Genomic DNA, 18,654 nt, shown 5'->3' on the forward strand with positions numbered 1-18,654 from the left:
TTCCGACCTGGGAAAAAGCTTCCAACTGTTCACCCTATCTATGCCCTTCATAATTTTATAAACTTCTATTAGATCGCCCCTCAACCTCCGTCTTTCCAGGGAGAACAACCCTAGTTTACTCAATCTCTCCTCATAGCTAATACCCTCCATACCAGGCAACATCCTGGTTAACCTTTTCTGCACTCTCTCCAAAGCCTCCACGTCCTTCTGGTAGTGTGGTGACCAGAACTGGACGCAGTATTCCAAACGTGGCCTAACCAACGTTCTATATAACTGCAACATCATATGCCAACTTTTATACTCTGTGCCCCGTCCAATAAAGGCAAGCATGCCATATGCCTTCTTCACCACCTTTTCCACCTGTGCTGCCACCTTTAAGGATCTGTGGACTTGCACACCCAGATCCCTCTGTGTGTCTATACTCCTGATGGTTCTGCCATTTATTGTATAGCTCCCCCTTGCATTAGATCTACCAAAATGCATCACTTCGCATTTATCTTGATTAAATTCCATCTGCCATTTCTCCGCCCAATTTTCCAGCCTATCTATATCCTGCTGTATTCTCTGACAATGTTCATCACTATCCGCAACTCCAGCAATCTTTGTGTTGTCCGCAAACTTACTAATCAGACCAGCTACATCTTCTTCCAAATCATTTATGTGTATCACAAACAGCAGAGGTCCCAGTACAGAGCCCTGCGGAACACCACTAGTCACAGACCTCCAATCAGAAAAAGACCCCTCCACTGTTACCCTCTGTTTTCTATGGCCAAGCCAGTTGTGTACTCATCTAGCTAGTTCACCTTTGATTCCTTGAGATTTAACCTTTTGCACCAGCCTGCCATGAGGGACCTTGTCAAATGCTTTACTAAAATCCATGTAGATGACATCCACGGCTCTTCCCTTGTCAATCATTTTTGTCACCTCCTCAAAAAATTCAACCAAACTTGTGAGGCATGACCTCGTACAAAACCATGTTGTCTATCGCGAATGAGATTATTCAGTTCTAAATGTGTATAGATCCTATCTCTAAGAATCTTCTCCAACAATTTCCCTACCACGGACGTCAAGCTCACTGGCCTATAATTACCCGGGTTATCCTTGCTCCCCTTCTTAAATAACGGGACCACATTTGCTATCCTCCAATCCTCTGGGACCTCACCTGTGTCCAATGAAGAAACAAAGAAACAAAGATTTCTGCTAGATTCTGCAGGGATTCTATGATTCTATGATATATCTTAGATATCTCTTGCAACTACTCACATACAACTGATCGAGCAGCAAATACTGAATTATTAACATGATACTTTTGTCTGTCTATTTCCTGTTCTACAGGCGTAATGTTATTATTGTTAAATTTGCTTTAATCTTTGATATTGCAATATTGTGTATTTTGACTTGGAACAATAAGCGGAAGCAGTAGATGTTACATTCAAATCAATAAATGCACAAGCTTGATGATTATAGAAAACTTTCGGTAACAATGAAACAACTAGATTTGCAAGCGCAGATCCTCCTTAATTTGTTGGTCATGCAACATTGTACTTGACTGCTGTTACTCACCCTTTCTGAGATCAGAAAAGCTATCAAATGGAAGTTGAACTGCGTGCCTTTCTTTTAGAATGACTGACAATTACTTTGCTCAATACTATATACTGCACTTGTGGGATTTAGTGGTTGGTCCACTCTTGGGAGTAGAGTTGATGTGGTATTACAACATATCAGTTCTGATTTCCTCCTCACGCACTGTTAATGTTTATGAGTAGCTTTTTTCACTGTTGCCCGAGCTTAGAAGGCAGTGAGCAGTGGAATGAGAGGACTGTCCATGGTTTTTCAAGCAGTAGTAAATGGTGGCATGCTGCAGATAAACTGAGTGTTTGGGACAGTCAGTGGCAGTACAGCGTTAGACTTTCAACCCTTAAGCAAATTTTTCTTTTCTTGGGTCATAGAAATGATGTCTATGACGCTGAGTAAATTAGATATAGGAAATATTGAGCTTAGTATGTGCAAAGACTAGAACCAGGTTTTTAAAATTACAAACAACTTTCTCTGCCAAAAGCAAGAGTTCGACCAAATACCTTGTTTTGCAACCTGCCTTTTTTCTAGTTCGGAAGAAATGGAGTTTGGGCCTTTCCTTGGTAAGGCACTATGCTTCATGTTATTCCTGTAGTTCTAGCCTATGATCTTTGGAAGCAATATAATAGTTCTCCTCTTACATGGAAGACATTAGCAAGTAATTAAGAAACGTACTTTGCAGAATTTTCTGTTCATCCAATAGCTTAATTTAGTGGATCTTCAGTCACATGGGTAAATTTTCCAGTCCTGTGTGCTGCGGGAATCCTAGCGGATGGAATGGAACATTTGGTGGATGATTTAAAGATCCGTCGACCTCGGACTGGAGTTACCGGTCACGGGGTAGCGCAACCGGAAAATCCCACCTACACCTTTTTCCCTTTGGGGAATGGCGGGGAAGTGGTGGAAAGCTTCCCAAACTGATTATCAGCCTGTTGAAACGTGTTATGAACACTCCTTCGATGGCCAACAAGTCCTGGCATTGGACTTGAACCCAGAGCTTCTGGTCCAGAGATAGGGGCACTAGAGCTGTGCAACAAGGCCTCCTCAGCAATAATTCAAACTATTACATAAAAGTTTGGTTAACCAAACTGTAGAAAGCGAAAACTAGGTTAAATATCTTGCTAAATGCAGAATTGCAACTTTGTTTATATTAATGTGCCCTTTTTGTGTGTAATCCTAAAATACTCAGATCATGTTTATTAAATTGTGATTGACATTTTTTGTTCAACGTTTTCTCCCTTTCAAAGTGTTCTCCACCTCTAATGTCATGCAACATTCCTTGGAGTCTTCCAATGCCACTCTTAATGATGATCAACAGGGGATGTATGAGAATGAAACAGATTGACTTAGCCAACAATTCTTTCTCTCTCCCTCTGGGAAGCTGTCTTCTCCAGTCCAGCTGGCTGAGATCAGGAATTCACAAAATGTTACCTTATCAGAAATCAGAGTGAGTCGACATTTTACTATCTGGCAGCACAGTGGATTAGTCCAGTTACACAGTGCACAGCTCGACCACACGTTATTCAGAAGGTGTGACCCTTTCATTATCTGTTTCTTTTCAGATTTTGTTACTACAAATCTACAATGCAAAGTAAAAAAAAATATTCTAATACATGTTGGCAACATTTTGGTTGTAAAATATAAAGGATGGCAGATAATTTCTGACTAAATTGATGCAACTTCTATTTCGGCATGTTGCCACATTTTCTTACAATACCTATTTGGCTAAGGCTATTTCTCTGAGCCTTCATACTGAATGAATCATCTCTCCTTTTACCAGTGATGTTGTATTTTTAAGTTTCAAAAAAACCAATCACGACTCTCATGTCACCTCACATTATTATTTCGAACTGTGGTCCTGCTAAATTCACAGATAGTCAAAATGACAGACAATACTGACCCCTTAACAAGTGAGTTAAATTGGTGTTGAACACTGTCTGCCTTAGAACATGCTGCTATGTTTTATGTATGCATCGCTTTTGTTTTAAATGAAGGTGCAGTAGATGGGAAGTGCTGACACATTGTATGGTTTGATGAGTACCAGACAGAAATATTTCTACTTACGATGTGATGAAGCTGGAACTTTTAGCTTCAAGACTTTGAAGCTACGGAAGAATGAGCCTTTATTATAACCTCGGGTTAATGTTCCTAGTTTAAAAAAAAACATATTGGCCAGCAAAGGAGGCATTCAAAGCTGGGTAAAAGCGGATGGACAGAATTTGCTTTTTCAAACCCTAGTACCAACCAGACCCACAAAGGTTAAAACTTGAACTAGATTATGCGCAATCAAAAAGTGTACTCAAGTGACCTCATCGGCTTCTGACAAAACAGCTCTTGAGCCAAATGCTTGCAGGAGTGTGAAAGTGGTCTGGGATATTGCATCAAAAGATCTCTCCCCTGTTACACAGAAGCATCCGTCTTTCACTTCATTCCTCAACTTAGCAGCATGGTGAATGGTAAAATTAGGAGCTTTCTGTGCTGGGATTCATAGGTTCATTTTATTGACACAGTATTAAGTAAAGTTATTTTATAGTGGAGCTCCATAGGAAAAAAATCATTTGTTTGCATGGACTGTTAAAAAAGGAGCTGTTTTGCAGAGTTGGCTTTTGTTATTCGCCTGCCATTTGATTAATTGTTGTGATCTTTTTCTACTGTGTCATGTTCATGTGATGAGAAAACTGTCCTTACTTAGGCCGCCTGGGTTGCTATGCAGTGCTGCTTTTGCTAAGAACTATGAATACATTAAGCTCCCATTTTCTTTAATATTTTGTCAGCAGGAAGGTGCTATGAAAATCCAAAAGGCTTGAATTAAAGTGTGAGAGTCGCTCTGACCACAACATGGATAAAAGAAAGCCTGAAAGTAAATATCACAATTGAATAGCATGAAGAAATAACCACGAGTTACATCCTTCAAATGGAAATTAGATCAGGGACAAACTAGTTGCAGTTACATGTATAGGTGGTAATCTCGACCACAGTGGTACACATTATGGCAACACTAATTTCTGTTTTAAAAATAAGCTAATGATGCCATTATTTGCACTGATGCAGCGTTGTCAACTCTGAGGCAGACTCCTGACATTTCTGAGAAATCATGTGATTAGTAAAAACTGTTTTTAAATGTTTAATTAGCCTAAGAAAAGAATGTATTTCTCAAGTTAAGAAATTTCAAGGCACTGTTCTCAAAGCCATAAGTTTCACGTTTCAGGTTAACCTCACTAGTTAAAAGGTACTGATAATCTTTCCATTTGATAAGGTGATGCCACGTCAGATTATTCTTCACTACTAAACTCACATCTTGGTATTAAATTTTGATTGGGAGCATCTGTTCCTGCCGCCATAATTAATTCAATAGGTTTGTAAAAATGAAATAAATCCAGATTGTATTTTGATTGATTGGAGGTTAACTTTGGCTCTTTGCCTATCACTCCATTTTGTTTGTGAAATACTGGACCTATTATATGAACTTACAAATTAGGAGCAGGACTAGACCTTTCAGTCCCCCCTAGCCAGCTCCACCATTTAATAAGATCATGGCTGATCTAATTGTGGCTTCAACAGAGGGATCAGGGTGTCCTGGTTCATGAGTCACAGAAAACTAACATGCAGGTACAAGCAGATAATAAAGAAAGGGGATGGGATGTTTGCATTTATAACTAAAGGAATAGAATATAAAGGTAAGGAATTATTGTTGCAACTATACAAGTCTTTGGGGGGACTGCACCTGGAATATTGTGCACAGTTTTGGTCCCCTTATTTGAGGAAAGGTGTAGTGGCATTGGAGGCAGTTCAGAGGAGATTCACTAGATTGATTCCAGAGATGAGGGGTTTGTCGTATGAAGAGAGATTGAACAGTTTAAGCCTATACTCTTTGGAATTTAGAAGAATAAGGGGAGATCAAATTGAGGTTTACAAGATGATAAAAGGTATGGATAAAGTAGACGTGGAGTGGATGCTTCCTCTTGTGAGGCATTTTAGGATGAAAGGTCATTGTCTTAGGATAAGGGGTAGCAAATTTAAAACAAGAGTTGAGGAGAAACTACTTCTCCCAAAGGGTTGTGAATCTGTGGAATTCGCTACCCCAAAGTGCGGTGGATGCTGGGACACTGAGTAAATTTAAGGAGGAGTTTTTTGATTGGTAATGGGTTGAAGGATTATGGGGAGAAGGCAGGAAAATGGGGATGAGGAGCAAATCAGCCATGATCGAATGGCGGAGCAGACCCGATGGGCCAAATGGCCTAATTCTGATTCTATGTCTTATGAACTCCACATTCTGCCTACACCCAATCACCTTTGACTCCCTGATTAGTCGAGAATCTATCTATCTACATCAAATATTAATTCACCCTGCCTTCACCACTGTCTGTAAAAGAGACTTTTAAAGATTCACAACTCTCTGAGAGAAATCACTTCTTCTTATCTCTGTCTTAAATGGATGACCCCTTATTTTTAAACTGTGTCCCCCAGTTCTAGTCTCTCCCAGCCTTTCAGCATCCATCCTGTCAAGTCCGCTTAGGATCTTACATGTTTCAATAAGATCACCTCTTGGTCTTCTAACCTCCAATAGATACAGGTCCAGCCTGTCCAACCCTCCGTCATAAGATAACTCCTCACCCACCATCCCAGGAATCAGTCGAGTGAAACGTCTTTGAATCGCTTCTAATGCATTTTTTAAATAAAGAGACTAAAACTGTATACAACACTCTAGATGTGGTCTCACCAATTATCATTCATAATTGTAGGTAATTTATTGCATCCTGCACAAATAAATGTGCACAAGCTAAATTTCTAATGCAATCTGAAAACCCCTACAAAGCGATCAAAGGATAACTGAGATTTTTCAATGAATGTTAGAATGTTTGCCTGCAGATTTTCATGTTATAGAATTTCCATACAAAGGCCGCGATTCTCCCATTCTGCTGCATTAAAAAATTAGTGCAGTGGGCCGGGAGATTGTCATGTCGGCTAATTCACGGGGCTAGTGCGTGCATTCGCGCCCCGCTAGCGTCTCTCAGCGCCGGATTTCCGGCGGCGTCTGCTCTGCGCTGGAAATCAGTAGGGAGGCGCAAAGACCATTAACATGGTCATTTTAATCTCATTCGAATGTGATTAGTGGGCCCGGGACTGAAGTCTCTGGGCCCGCTAGCATCCCCCCCCCCCCCACCCCCAACGGGGAACTAGTGGCCCGACCCGGCTGAAATGAAGTGGGGCCATTGGGGCCCCCAGAGGGTTGGGTGGTGGGGGACGCCTGGGCATTTGCATCCTGGCAGTGCCAGCCTGTGTCTCCAGCAGTGCCAATGCCCAGGGCACATCTTGGCACTGCCCACCAGGCATGGAGCAGTGCCAAGGGGGCAGGGCATACAGGGCGGGGCCTAGGAGGTGGGGCCTGATGGGGATGGGGCCTAGGGGGTGATCGGTGGGGATGGAGGGTCCTGCTGCCATTCTGCATAGGGATCAGTGGGGGAAGGAGGGAGGCCAGCGATCAGGGCGGGCTGGGCGGGGGATCAGTCAGCCTGCTGGGAGGGCCGGCACTGTGGGGAAGGGGATAACTGTCAGGGGGGCTGGAGATTGGGGCGGACTGGGAGGAACAGGTCGGGGCTGGGCACAGAATGGCCGGGGGAGGGCTAGCGATCAGGCTGTGGGGGGGGGGGGGGGGCAGAGAATCGGCGTTGCAGGGATTGAGGGCTGGCCAGGCCAACTGTATGGGGTGACTGTGCATGCGCCGATCTCGGCACTGACAGATCAGCACATGCGCAGTGACCCAATCAATGTGCTGATTTCAACTTCTCCATTGGGGATAGGCCCCGCCCCTGAAATTTAATGATATTCATGCTGGTGGCCTCTGCAGTGTACAGAGTGTGGGAGATTCTTCTCTGAACTCCCACTGAAAAAAACAGCGTGAATTACTCCAGTTTTCACGTGAATTTGACACTTGGAATATTTTTGGGAGATTTCCACCCAAAGTTTATGTATAAAACACAAACATTATGATCCTGAGTAGACCTACCAGATATCAATATCAAAGCTTTTGGAAGTTAATGGCCATTGACCTATTCACTGCACTAATCTAAAACTCAATTGCATGTGTGAGTAATTAGAATAGATATAAATATAACTCATGATATTTACCAAATACTCATGTTGTAAATTTATAAACCACAATCTCAGTGGAGATAAAGTAGGATTTCCATCACAGCTCAGTTTCCTCTGGATCAAGGTTTACCAGGCTGATTCCGGGGATGGCGGGACTGATGTATGAGGAGAGATTGACCAGGTTAGGATTGTTTTCACTGGAGTTCAGACCAATGAGGGGGATCTCATAGAGACTTATAAAATTCTAACAGGACTAGACAGGGTAGATGCAGGGAGGATGTTCCCAATGGTGGGGGAGTCCAGAACCAGGGGGTCACAGTCTGAGGATTCGGGGGTAGACCATTTAGGATAGAGGTGAGGAGACATTTCTTCACCCAAAGAGTGGTGAGCCTGTGGAATTCATTACCACAGCAAGTAGTTGATGTCAAAACATTGAATGTATTCAAGAGGCAGCTAGATATAGCACTTGGGGTGAATGGGATCAAAGGTTATGGGGAAAAAGCAGGATTAGGCTACTGAGTTGGATGATCAGCCCTGATTGTAATGAATGGTGGAGCAGGTTTGAAGGGCCAAATGGCCTCCTCCTGCTCCTATCTTCTATGTTTCTATGATCCACAGGAACTGCTGCTTCAGAGGAGCGGAATTACTGTGTTTATGAAAATAAATTGTTTAAAGGCTTACTTCACTGAGCAGTTCTGCTGAACAAGAGACCATTGAAAGATCTGTATCTGTTGCTCACTTGTAACTCATAATTGCACAGGAAGAGTTGTATAAAATCAAGATCACACTGGTGAATATAATCTCTTCATGGAACAAGACTATCCATAGCAAACGGCAACACCTAGAATACATAGGTCAATGTTGTCTTTCTCATTGTCAAATAATTTTTATCTGTGAACATTCAGAGTAGATTATAAATATTGCAACCTGGTTAATGGCACTTAGGTCTGTACCACCATGCATTTACTGCATTATAGTATTTTGTAAACAGTGAAGAAAGAGAATCAAATCTCAATTATTTAGTGTTTGCTGATTTCCATGAAATGGGCAGTGCTGCTTGAGTGGAATGACCCTTGGTGATGAAGAGCTTTGGGACCAGTGTTGAAAATACCTGGAGGAAGTGGGCAAATTTACCTGCCTGAAAGCCTCAAAATTCCCAGAAAAATTCAATCACAGGGTTGACCACTCAGAGAAAAGTCACCCCCATAAGAGGAAGTGACAGAATCTGTGAGGAGTTAGGCTGTTTCTCTCCTCCGGGATTGCTGCTGATAAGCCTATCCGTACCATGCATTGGGGGAGGAGGAGTGAGCAACCGGAAGGTGAGTGGCAGCACTTAGCCTGAACACTAGAGCAATGATGGCGAGAGAGGCTGCAGGAGTGGGGAGAGGCAATGGGGGGGTCAGCTGGAGGGCAGGAAATGCGGCACAGGAGCGGCTGCAATGGGGAAAGGTGCAAAGGAGCAGCTGCGGGGGAGAGACAGCAAGGGAGTGGCTGCAGGGGGGAGAGACAGCAAGGGAGCGGCTGCTGGGGGGAGAGACAGCAAGGGAGTGGCTGCAGGGGGGGGACACGGCAAGGGAGTGGCTGAAGGGGGGAGAGACAGCGAGGGAGCGGCTGTTGGGGGGGAGAGACAGCAAGGGAGCAGCTGCTGGGGGGGGAGAGACAGCAAGGGAGTGGCTGAAGGGGGGGGAGAGAGACAGCAGGGGAGTGGCTGCTGGGGGGGGGGAGAAGCGGTGAGGGAGTGGCTGAAGGGGGGAGAGACAGCAAGTGAGTGGCTGCAGGGGGGAGAGAGAAACAGCAGGGGAGTGGCTGCTGGGGGGGGGGGGGGAGAAGCGGTGAGGGAGTGGCTGCTTTGGTGGCAGAGGCGGCAAATGGGGAGAGAAACTGCAGGAGGGGACAGGCTGCAAATGGTGGGAGGGGGCTGAAAAGTGGGGAAAGGCACTTGCGGGGGAAAGGCTGCAAAGGGGGTGGGAAAGCTGTGAGGAAGTTGAAAGGCTGCAAGGTGGGGTGGAGCTGCGAATGTGGCTGATGGAGGAGGGGGTGTAGATTCTGTGAGGGAGCGAGAACAATTTAAACCTGTCAACAAAGAAATCCTCAGCTACCTGGGAGCCAGGAAAACTTGAAGTCACTGATTCAATGAGAAGTCCTTGTAAGTGAATATGGAGTCTCCAACTTAAGGGTGCATAACTTCAGGAGCTAGTGATACTATATGGGAAAATGTGTGGATGCTGTTGTAATGCACGCTGTTAATTTCAAAATGTAATCCTCAACCATTTTATTTCATAAGGAAGATTTGCAATTATGTGTTATCACATCTCAAAGCTTTTCACATACTGTGAATTGCTTAAGGTGCAGTGACTGTTAGAAACAAACATTTTGCACATTCTAAGATCCCAAACAGTAATGAACGTCTTACATTTTTGTAGTGTTTTTATGATAACAGGACGTCCCAAAGTGCTTTATAGCCAGTGAAATAAGGGAAATATAGTCACTGTTATAATGAAGATACTGTAATGAGGTGTATGATCAATTCATTTCAGGATGTCTCGGACTAGGGAGCAGAATATAAAAAGTTGGAACCAGATCTTTTGGGATTGAAATTAGGAAACACTTCGACACACAAAGGGTGTAGAAGTCTGGAACTTTCTTCTGCAAACAGCAATTGTTGCGAGGGTAATGAATTTTTAAATTTGAGTCTGAAATTGAGATCTGAGATGCAGTAAAAAGAGTAGTAACTGCCTGGTTAAAATCTTCCAACTTTGTGTATATACAATAAAAATGCATTGCCTGTGAGGTCACTGGTCTATGGAAAGTTGTTTAGATTGATGGTTTTTTTGTGTGTGGAAGTGTATGTCAGTTATTTTGAAAAAAAATTTTTTTTAGCTAACTTGTGTTATTTCGTCGTGGCCAATTTAAATACTGTGGTGTCTAGGAAATTAGTGCTTTTCTTGTGTGTGGTGGCATTAAGTTTAATGGAGGAGTGATGATTATTGAGGTTATTGACGAATTCTTCTAATTCTGCTTCTCTGAGTGTCCAAATACTTCACAAGTTAACATATAGAAGGTAATGTTACCACATGGCTGCATCATCTAATAAATAAGTTAGTGAGAATGGAAAAGGAATGCCCGAAAATCAGAAAGTAGCCTTAGAGAAAATCTCAAAAAGCTTTGGGGGGGGTGGGATTATTTTGACTACTGTTTAGGATCCAGAAGTCTAAATATGTCTGTTGAAAATGGTATCTGCTAACACTCCTATGGCGCATAGGGACACTTTTACCGTATTAAATGTACTGTCTAAATACAAGTTGTTGTTCCTCCTAGGAATGCTAATGAGCAGGAATTTGTAAGTTCCTTCTCTTCTGAAGCTGCGGCCAGAGATATAGCTGCTGATCCTAAATCTCATTTATGGATTCTGTTTCCATATTTTCTTCCTACTCTATGCGTTCCTCCTTGGTTTTGTCTTAGTACATTATTGTTTCTTCCGCAATGACCGCAGACTGAGTGGTTATTATGTTAAGAGCCCTAGATAAATGCAAGTTGTTCTTGTATAGCACGGGCTTGGGTACTTGAGTTCGTCAAATGCCAAGTAGCAAGATTCACAGCATTTTTTTGGAGGCATGGGATTAAAATTAAGCACTGGTACACACTGTTTCCAGTGATAAGTATCATTTCATTTACATTGCTGCTTTGATAGTGACTTTGGAACTGCAGCAAATTGGCCGTATAGATGTCCTGTAAATGCCAAACGACTACTGCTGAACATCCTGAAATTTGTAATTGTAAAAGAGCAGAACACTAATCTCCTTCTCTGCTGTTGTAACTCGGATGGGAACTTTAAATGGCAGCAGTGGATGAATGAACCACTTACTAAAACTGAGACGTGTTACCGTAGGTCTAACATAGCTAACTGATGAGAAAACCACATTAATTATAGCAACTATTAGCACTGCTGTTCAGCATAAAGGTTAATGCTTCAAGTATGAGGGCTGTAATTTTTTTAAAAATAATCGAAGATTTATGTGTCTTATTGTACAGAGAGACAGTAATTGAATCTTTAGGCAAATTGGTGAATACATTGCATTGATATCAAGGTCAGACATTAGACCTGCTGTTTTCCAATGTTTGCTTTTATTTCAGATTTACAGCATTTGCAGTTTTCCTTAATTTCTTTAATTTCAGGCTAATGTTTCATTGACCCCACCCAGCCCCCTCCCCCCAAATATTTTCACCTGAGCTTTCCTATCTATTTTTCTTTGGGCGCATGGTTAAAAACACAGCAGGACAAAAGTATGAAAACAATTTAACTGTTCCCACAAAATGTCATTGTGACTTTATGGGTTTGAAAGACACATATTGATGAAAGTTTAAAGTTATTTTGTATTTTTAAATCTGCAACCCTTTTGCACTGCCTTTTTGTAGCCTATCACCTTTTCTCTATTCCATTTCTCCTCCTCCTCCTTTTGATTCTTATACTCCAGTTCATTGTTCACATTTCTCTTTATTTTTCTCCCTTATGTGTTTCAGCTCTTATTCCTCTCTTTACTGCTCCTCCATCTCTGTCTTGACTCATAAATGACAGCCAGGCAGCGCTCATCATATGGTGCATATTTGTGATGTCCTCCATGCTCTTTGCAAAATGTGCTACTTATACAGAAAGAAAAAATAATTTGTTTTCAATGATTTGCTTAAGTGTGTGAGCTTCATTTCTGGTGAATTTACCAAACAATGTATGAAGATAAGAATGTTAATTTGGGGACAAATACCAGTGATTGCCAGTTACTGGCATCTTAAATTAGGCCATTTCTAAACACTGTCGAAATGATGGGTTTCAGGAATTTGTCCCCCATATTTATATTTGGTAGCAGCACCTAGCAAAGACATGGTGCACTGTGAATGTTTGCATTGTGCTTTATTCCATGGGAGAGTGCAAACTTGGAACTTGAACTGGAATATTGGGCTTTCATGGAACTAATTTTAACACAGATTAATTATGTATGTATATGGCTCTCTGTGGATGATCCTATAAACAATTTTAAGCATTCTTTTATTTAAGTTCTCCTTGGGTGTCTCCAGGTTATGTATCAGTCTTTAGGCTAACAGGGTGACTAGGTAATCCATTCCTGGCTCTACCACAATTCTCTTAAACTACTTGAAGGATATGACGGAGTGTTGCCTAAAGTGACTACTTCAATGATGTTTCCCATCCAACCTTATGAGAAAGTGCCTAGCCTTTTTATTTGGAAAAGCTTGCCTCCCACCACTGTATCAGAGAGTATTTGGTGCTGGTGCAAGTGGTGAGAGTTTTAATCTCAAAGTGAAGACTTAATCCTTTCTCTTAAAGTTGCTTTGTTTTGTATTTTGTCATTTAGTCATTACTTTGAAAATTGAAATGTTTTATATTTTATTTGTAAAGTACTTGCATTTTAAAAAGTACCCTTTGCCAGTAGGTTCATTGAAACCAGTTCTGTGTCAAAATTTTCAGTTAGCAGTTATTTATATATGTTTATCTCAGCCTGCTACCTTTGTCAGATTATAAACCCTTTTGACCTGTTTCCACATTTTATTTACTTTGTCTATTTGTCAGTTCAAGTGAAACAAAATATTGAGAGGCAAACAACAATGGTCGCCACCCATTGTATTCATTTTATGTATGTTGTCAATAACTTGCTGTGTCCAGTAAAACAGCATGAGAACAGTAGCACAAATTGAGCGTGTCCCTGTCTCTACAGCGTTCCACTACTTCACATTTTGTTTTGTGCTACAGACACACTGTGATGTTAGAATGTAAATTTTAAATCTGGTTGGGGAGCCAATAATTCCTTTGTTACTCTTATCACCAGTCAGGATCAGGTCTGTTCTTCATAGCTGTTTTCACCACAGTTTCATTAAGAACAAAAACACGTGGGAGTGGAGATGAATTTTATAGCAAATGTTTTCCACTGCTAGTAATTTTCTAGAAACTATTCTGAGTGAGCAGGAGTAGATTAAAATGGGCAACCACAGAGTTTCCTTAGCAACTTGCAACACATGATTACAATTCCTGTCTTGTATGTTTATGATAGAGCTTAAATAATTACACTTAAAAGGCGGATTTGGGTGAAATGGGAAACATATTCCATAAAACATTTTCTTGTATTAATGCAACAGCAGCTAGACATGCTGGAGATGTCTAAATCGGAACCCTTTGTAACCATGGTGAAAACAACATGAGCATTATCTTCGATGATTTAATCTAAACAACTTTGTCTCAAATCATTATAAACCCTATAAGACCTTTTTGAATTGAGTTAAATGGAAATTGAATTGTGAGCATCAAAATTTACATCCTTATTGTATTCCTCTTTGTGTCTAAAAACACTGTGGCATTCTCTATTGTGCATTCGTTTTGATGCACTGGATGGTGACAAAGATACTTTGACCTACAGTTGTCTTCACTTCCTTTCCCATTTGAATGCTGCCAATGTTTTGCATACATTTACCACGTGCCTGTTTTTTTTGCTTTCTCTGTACTTCCCAATGTACAAATTCAGTATTTGTCACATTATTCTACTAATGTAGCTTCATAATTTGCAACATCCTTGTATTGATCTAAACTAGATGGATTTGGTTATAGAATTGATATTGTGTGTTCATAGTGACTTTTTGCAGGACCACATTTCCTCCAGTTGAGGCTTCCCACTGAACAGTTTATACAGATACATTTTTTAGTTGTCGACGTAAAGACGCTTGTCTTGTGGTCATTACGGCACAATGGGAGAAGGCACTAACTTATTACCATGTGTTATACCACCCACTACTGTTCATGTATATATACTCAAGGATAGCAATTAGAGAAACATCCCAGTTGTCCTGCTTACTTGCAGACAGTCAGTATTTAAAATGTTCACAAAAAATTGGTTTGAATGAGAGTGAGGCCTTGTTGACAACCTGATAGAAAATGAAAGTGGTCACGCTTCATTAAAGTTAGAGACATCTAACATCGCTTCTCCTCCTCACCCACCCACTGCAATTAAGTAAAAGATATTTAGATAAAGGACTGATCCAGTGCAATGTGCATCAGAACAATCTGTACAAAAGACTCTAATAGTATCATAGACCCATTCAGACACAACTGCCCTGTCTTTAATTATTTAGTTCTGGGGTAAAAGCAATGTTGCATCACATGGCAGAAGCTGCTTTATTATCATCTAGCTAAGTCTGTTTGATTAATTGACTCTTTAACATTCATGCAGTTAAGTTAGCAGCATTTATAAAGGGCAGGTTTATCGTGCCAAATCAGGTAATTTTAGTTTTTAAAAAATCCTTGACTTGTTGGAAAACAAAAATGATTTTTGCTTTTACATAACAACACATTAGAGTATCACTCTCGGACAGCCTGACAGTGCAGAGAGAGAGAGATAGAGAGAAATGTCAAAAGCTTTGAGAAATATTATTAAATGAAGATAAAATTTAAGAGCTTCTATGCTTTGATCCCGTTAATTATGGATGGAGTTTAGAAATAGGGGGTATGATGCAATTTAATTTGAACTTGCCTTTCACCATTGTGCTTAATGTATTGGAAATCAGATTTTATAACTGTCCTAATTTCACTGGGCTATTTTAAAGATTCCCATTAACTACAGTACCAACCTGCAGACTTAGTCCAACAGAAGGTCAATAAGCTTTGGCGATATGCTCATCTTGCCTTTGTTTTTGGTTATAACCTAAGGCAAGACAAGATCAGAGGATTTAACCTGAATCCACCTTTTTAAAAGAGGTTGCCCCATGTTGATTACTGCTTACACAGGACAGTTAACTGAATGCTCCTGCTATAGCTTTCTTTAACTGCAATATCCTGCCTGCACCTTTCTACTGATTCGAAGCAGGATATAAAACCCCAGTTACATTTTGTAACATACATACATACATTGGCAATCTTCTTTAATTTTTTAATTTTAATTTCAACTCAGCATTTTCTGATTTAGGGGCGGTGATTTTTGACACCATGGCGAATAAAGTATCAGAACTTTGCACATCTCAAATATTCATAATATTGTTGGTTGGGAGGGGAGTTGAAATCTGAGAGTTCAGTTTAACTGAAGACCCACTAAGCTTGTAACACACATCTATCACATGTTTTAGTAATAAGAATAGCTGGAAATAGACGTGAGGCACCATTGGACATGAAGCATCAGAATTAAATTGTCAAAAGAAAGCTTACCTTCACATCCTAAAGCATCTTTCTCAATTCGCTTGCCTTCCTTACAGCCTGGGTATGTTTTAGATATAGGGGGATTCAGAAGCCTGTATCCTGCCCTCGGATGTGCAGCGGTACTTGAGCTGTGCCCTAACAATAAGCATCTGTTTGTGTTGTTTGCTGTAGCTCTGCTGTCGAGCCGAGACAGACAATCCGGTGTATGAAAATGCTGCTAAGCCCCTTTATATTTCCCCTCGTATCCAGAGTCCTTAGTGGTGCATGATTCACACTATCAGTTGTCACATTGACATCGGGCTGCCTGCTCAGCGGTCATTAATAACTGAACACCCTCCGCTCCCCAGAGAGGAGCCAATGATTTCCTAGAGCCAAGGTGTATCCTTCACAGCTACCGGAGCCTGGTTGGATGAAATAGCTTGTCCATCAACTGGCTGGGCTGCCGAGGAGCGGATAAAAGGAGCAAGTGTTTGCCTTTCCCTTTGTATCCCTCCTAGCTTCTGTGCTCGCATTCGGGAACATAACGGCGACACTTCTTGATAACGTTGTCGCTGCCTGCACTTTGGCATTGATTCTGAGCTGCTTGTGGTTTTAATCAGTGCCGATACTAACCTAGCTTTAACTCTTGAGAGTGCTGTGGGGACATTTCGCTTCATACCCTATTTGTTTGTACACTAGGTACGGTGTCTGAACTCCTCACAGGGAAACACCACACACATGGAGGCAGAAGAGACTGGAGCTTTCCTCACTTTGCCCCCCCCACCCTTTTATACAGCTGCCATAGCTAGCACCACATTGATGTGTCCCGCACGACAATCTGCATTATTCTGTGCAGGCGTTATACCCTGTTCATAAGCTTTACACATTGTTCCTCGCAATATTTGGAAAGCGTCTGACAGTCCACGGTATGAACACGTTGGGTTTGTTTGGAACATCTGAGTTCCACGACTGCCGTCTCTACAGTCACAGCTTAACATGCCCAGGAGCAGTTTTAGTTCATTATTGTTCAATGCAACTTTCTCTCCCGGTTATAACATTCTGGTTTAGAGTTGTACCGTGGTGAAGCTTCTCTCTTTCAGTTATGCAGCACATATTTTCACTAAGAAACTTGGGGTACTGTAATATGAAGGATGTTGAATCGAAAAAAAAAGAGATAAGACCAGAGAGAAAAAATGAGACTGCACTGTAAGTACTAGTGAGAGCAAGGTGCTGGGAATGCTCTTGTAAAGCAGTTCGGATCAGCTGCAGTCTGAGACAGCCAGAAGACGCCCTGATGTGTCTTGCAGTTTCTTAATCCTCTTCCTCACACTGATGCTTTCCTGTGTAACATACTCGAAGGGGTTTAGTTGTCTTTGCAAAGAGGGGAAGTCTGAACAATTTGCACAGGCATTCAACCATACTGGGAGCGTCATTTGATCTTTCAAAATAATTTAAACCAAAAATGGATTTTGCCCCATTGTCACGTTAGTTTAGGATTGTAATCATGTCAGTTTAATTGGTAATCCCGACTCACTGAAGGAGAATGCACCTGGCTTTCCTGAATTGCAATTTGTGCAAACTGTCAATAATAATATTGAACGCCCTCACAGTAAAGGTGGGTAGTATTGTTCCTATATTTCATTCACGCTGTTATAACACTGAGTAAAATGACCAGCTCAGTGCTCACGCTAAATTAATTGCAGTCCATCTGTGCTTTGGATCCGTGCCCACGACAAACAGAGATTTTTGCTCCATCAGTGGATGTTCGGGTTAAAGTCTTGGCCCAAGAGGTCAGTGTTCCAACCGATCCCCATCCCTGGAAGCCTGCTTAACAACTGTTCAGTTCCGGATTCAGGTATCTGCACGCAAACTGGCTTCCTGCCCCGTCCCCCCCCCTAGGAATTCTGTAAATATCAATGACATCCCTTTTCAAATGCATACTCTTTCCTAGGGTAGGAAAGTCAAGCACTTGGGGACATAAGTTTAATTTGTGTGGGGAAAAGTTTAGAGGAGATGTGCGTGGCAAGTTTTTTACACAGTGTTGAATGTCTGGAATGTGTTGCCCGGGGAGGTGGTGGGAGCAGGTACGATAGCGGCATTTAAGGGGCATCTAGACACATAGATGAATAGGATGGGAATGGAAGGATATGGACTTCGTACGGCTTTAGTTTAGGCAGGCATCATGATCGGCGCAGGCTTGGAGGGTCAAAGGGCCTGTTCCAGTGCTGTACTTTTCTTTGTTCTTGTAAATGTTTCAATTATTCACATAGCAATGCAATCCAATTGGAATTTAGGAAACTGATACCAGTGCTAAGTTTGGAAATTTTCAAGAGGTCCTGGTGAAATTGTAATTCAGTAAAAGACTTGAGTCATTAATATACATAGCATTATGATTTTATTATTATCAATGTCCTTTCCCATCCTGATTTTTTTCTTGTATTGTGTACCATTGCTTGGCCAAGAGGGCACATGAGTATCAATGTTTTACAATAGCAGGAACACTCAGGGACAAAATGATTGGCACTGAGCATCCAGTGATATATTGTTAATGAGCATACAAGGTGTTTCTGGCAGAGGATTCTTTTTTGACAAATGTGCACACATGTACAGAAGCTTCTGGAGCAAGGTGACAAAGACCCATAACATGCAAATGAGAATTACTACCCATACAAATAACTTCCTGCTTTGCAATCTTACAGGAAGTTGAGCAATTCACATCCCCCTCATTTCCTTCCTTCATCCCGAATTATTTATTTATTAGTGTCACGTAACATTACATTAACACTGCAGTTAATCCCCTAGTCGCTACATTCCAGCCC

General features: G+C 41.5%; 1 protein-coding gene across 4 annotated transcripts in view; it reads left to right on the plus strand.

Annotated features, from left to right (window-relative positions):
• The window catches only part of immp2l (inner mitochondrial membrane peptidase subunit 2), a 539,159-nt gene that overhangs the window by 263,166 nt on the left and 257,339 nt on the right, over nucleotides 1–18,654 (plus strand). Inside the window, exon 4 of one of the 4 annotated variants that reach the window (XM_078219907.1) lies at nucleotides 12,190–13,218. The exons of the other annotated variants lie outside the window; for them this stretch is intronic. Coding sequence (XP_078076033.1) covers nucleotides 12,190–12,241 — 52 coding nt within the window. The 3' untranslated portion in view covers nucleotides 12,242–13,218. Of the gene's footprint in view, nucleotides 1–12,189; nucleotides 13,219–18,654 lie in introns of those variants that run through there. 4 annotated transcript variants of the gene reach the window in all.

The sequence above is a fragment of the Mustelus asterias genome, chromosome 9 (assembly GCF_964213995.1).
Source record: "Mustelus asterias chromosome 9, sMusAst1.hap1.1, whole genome shotgun sequence".
NCBI classification, from domain to species: Eukaryota; Metazoa; Chordata; class Chondrichthyes; order Carcharhiniformes; family Triakidae; genus Mustelus; species Mustelus asterias.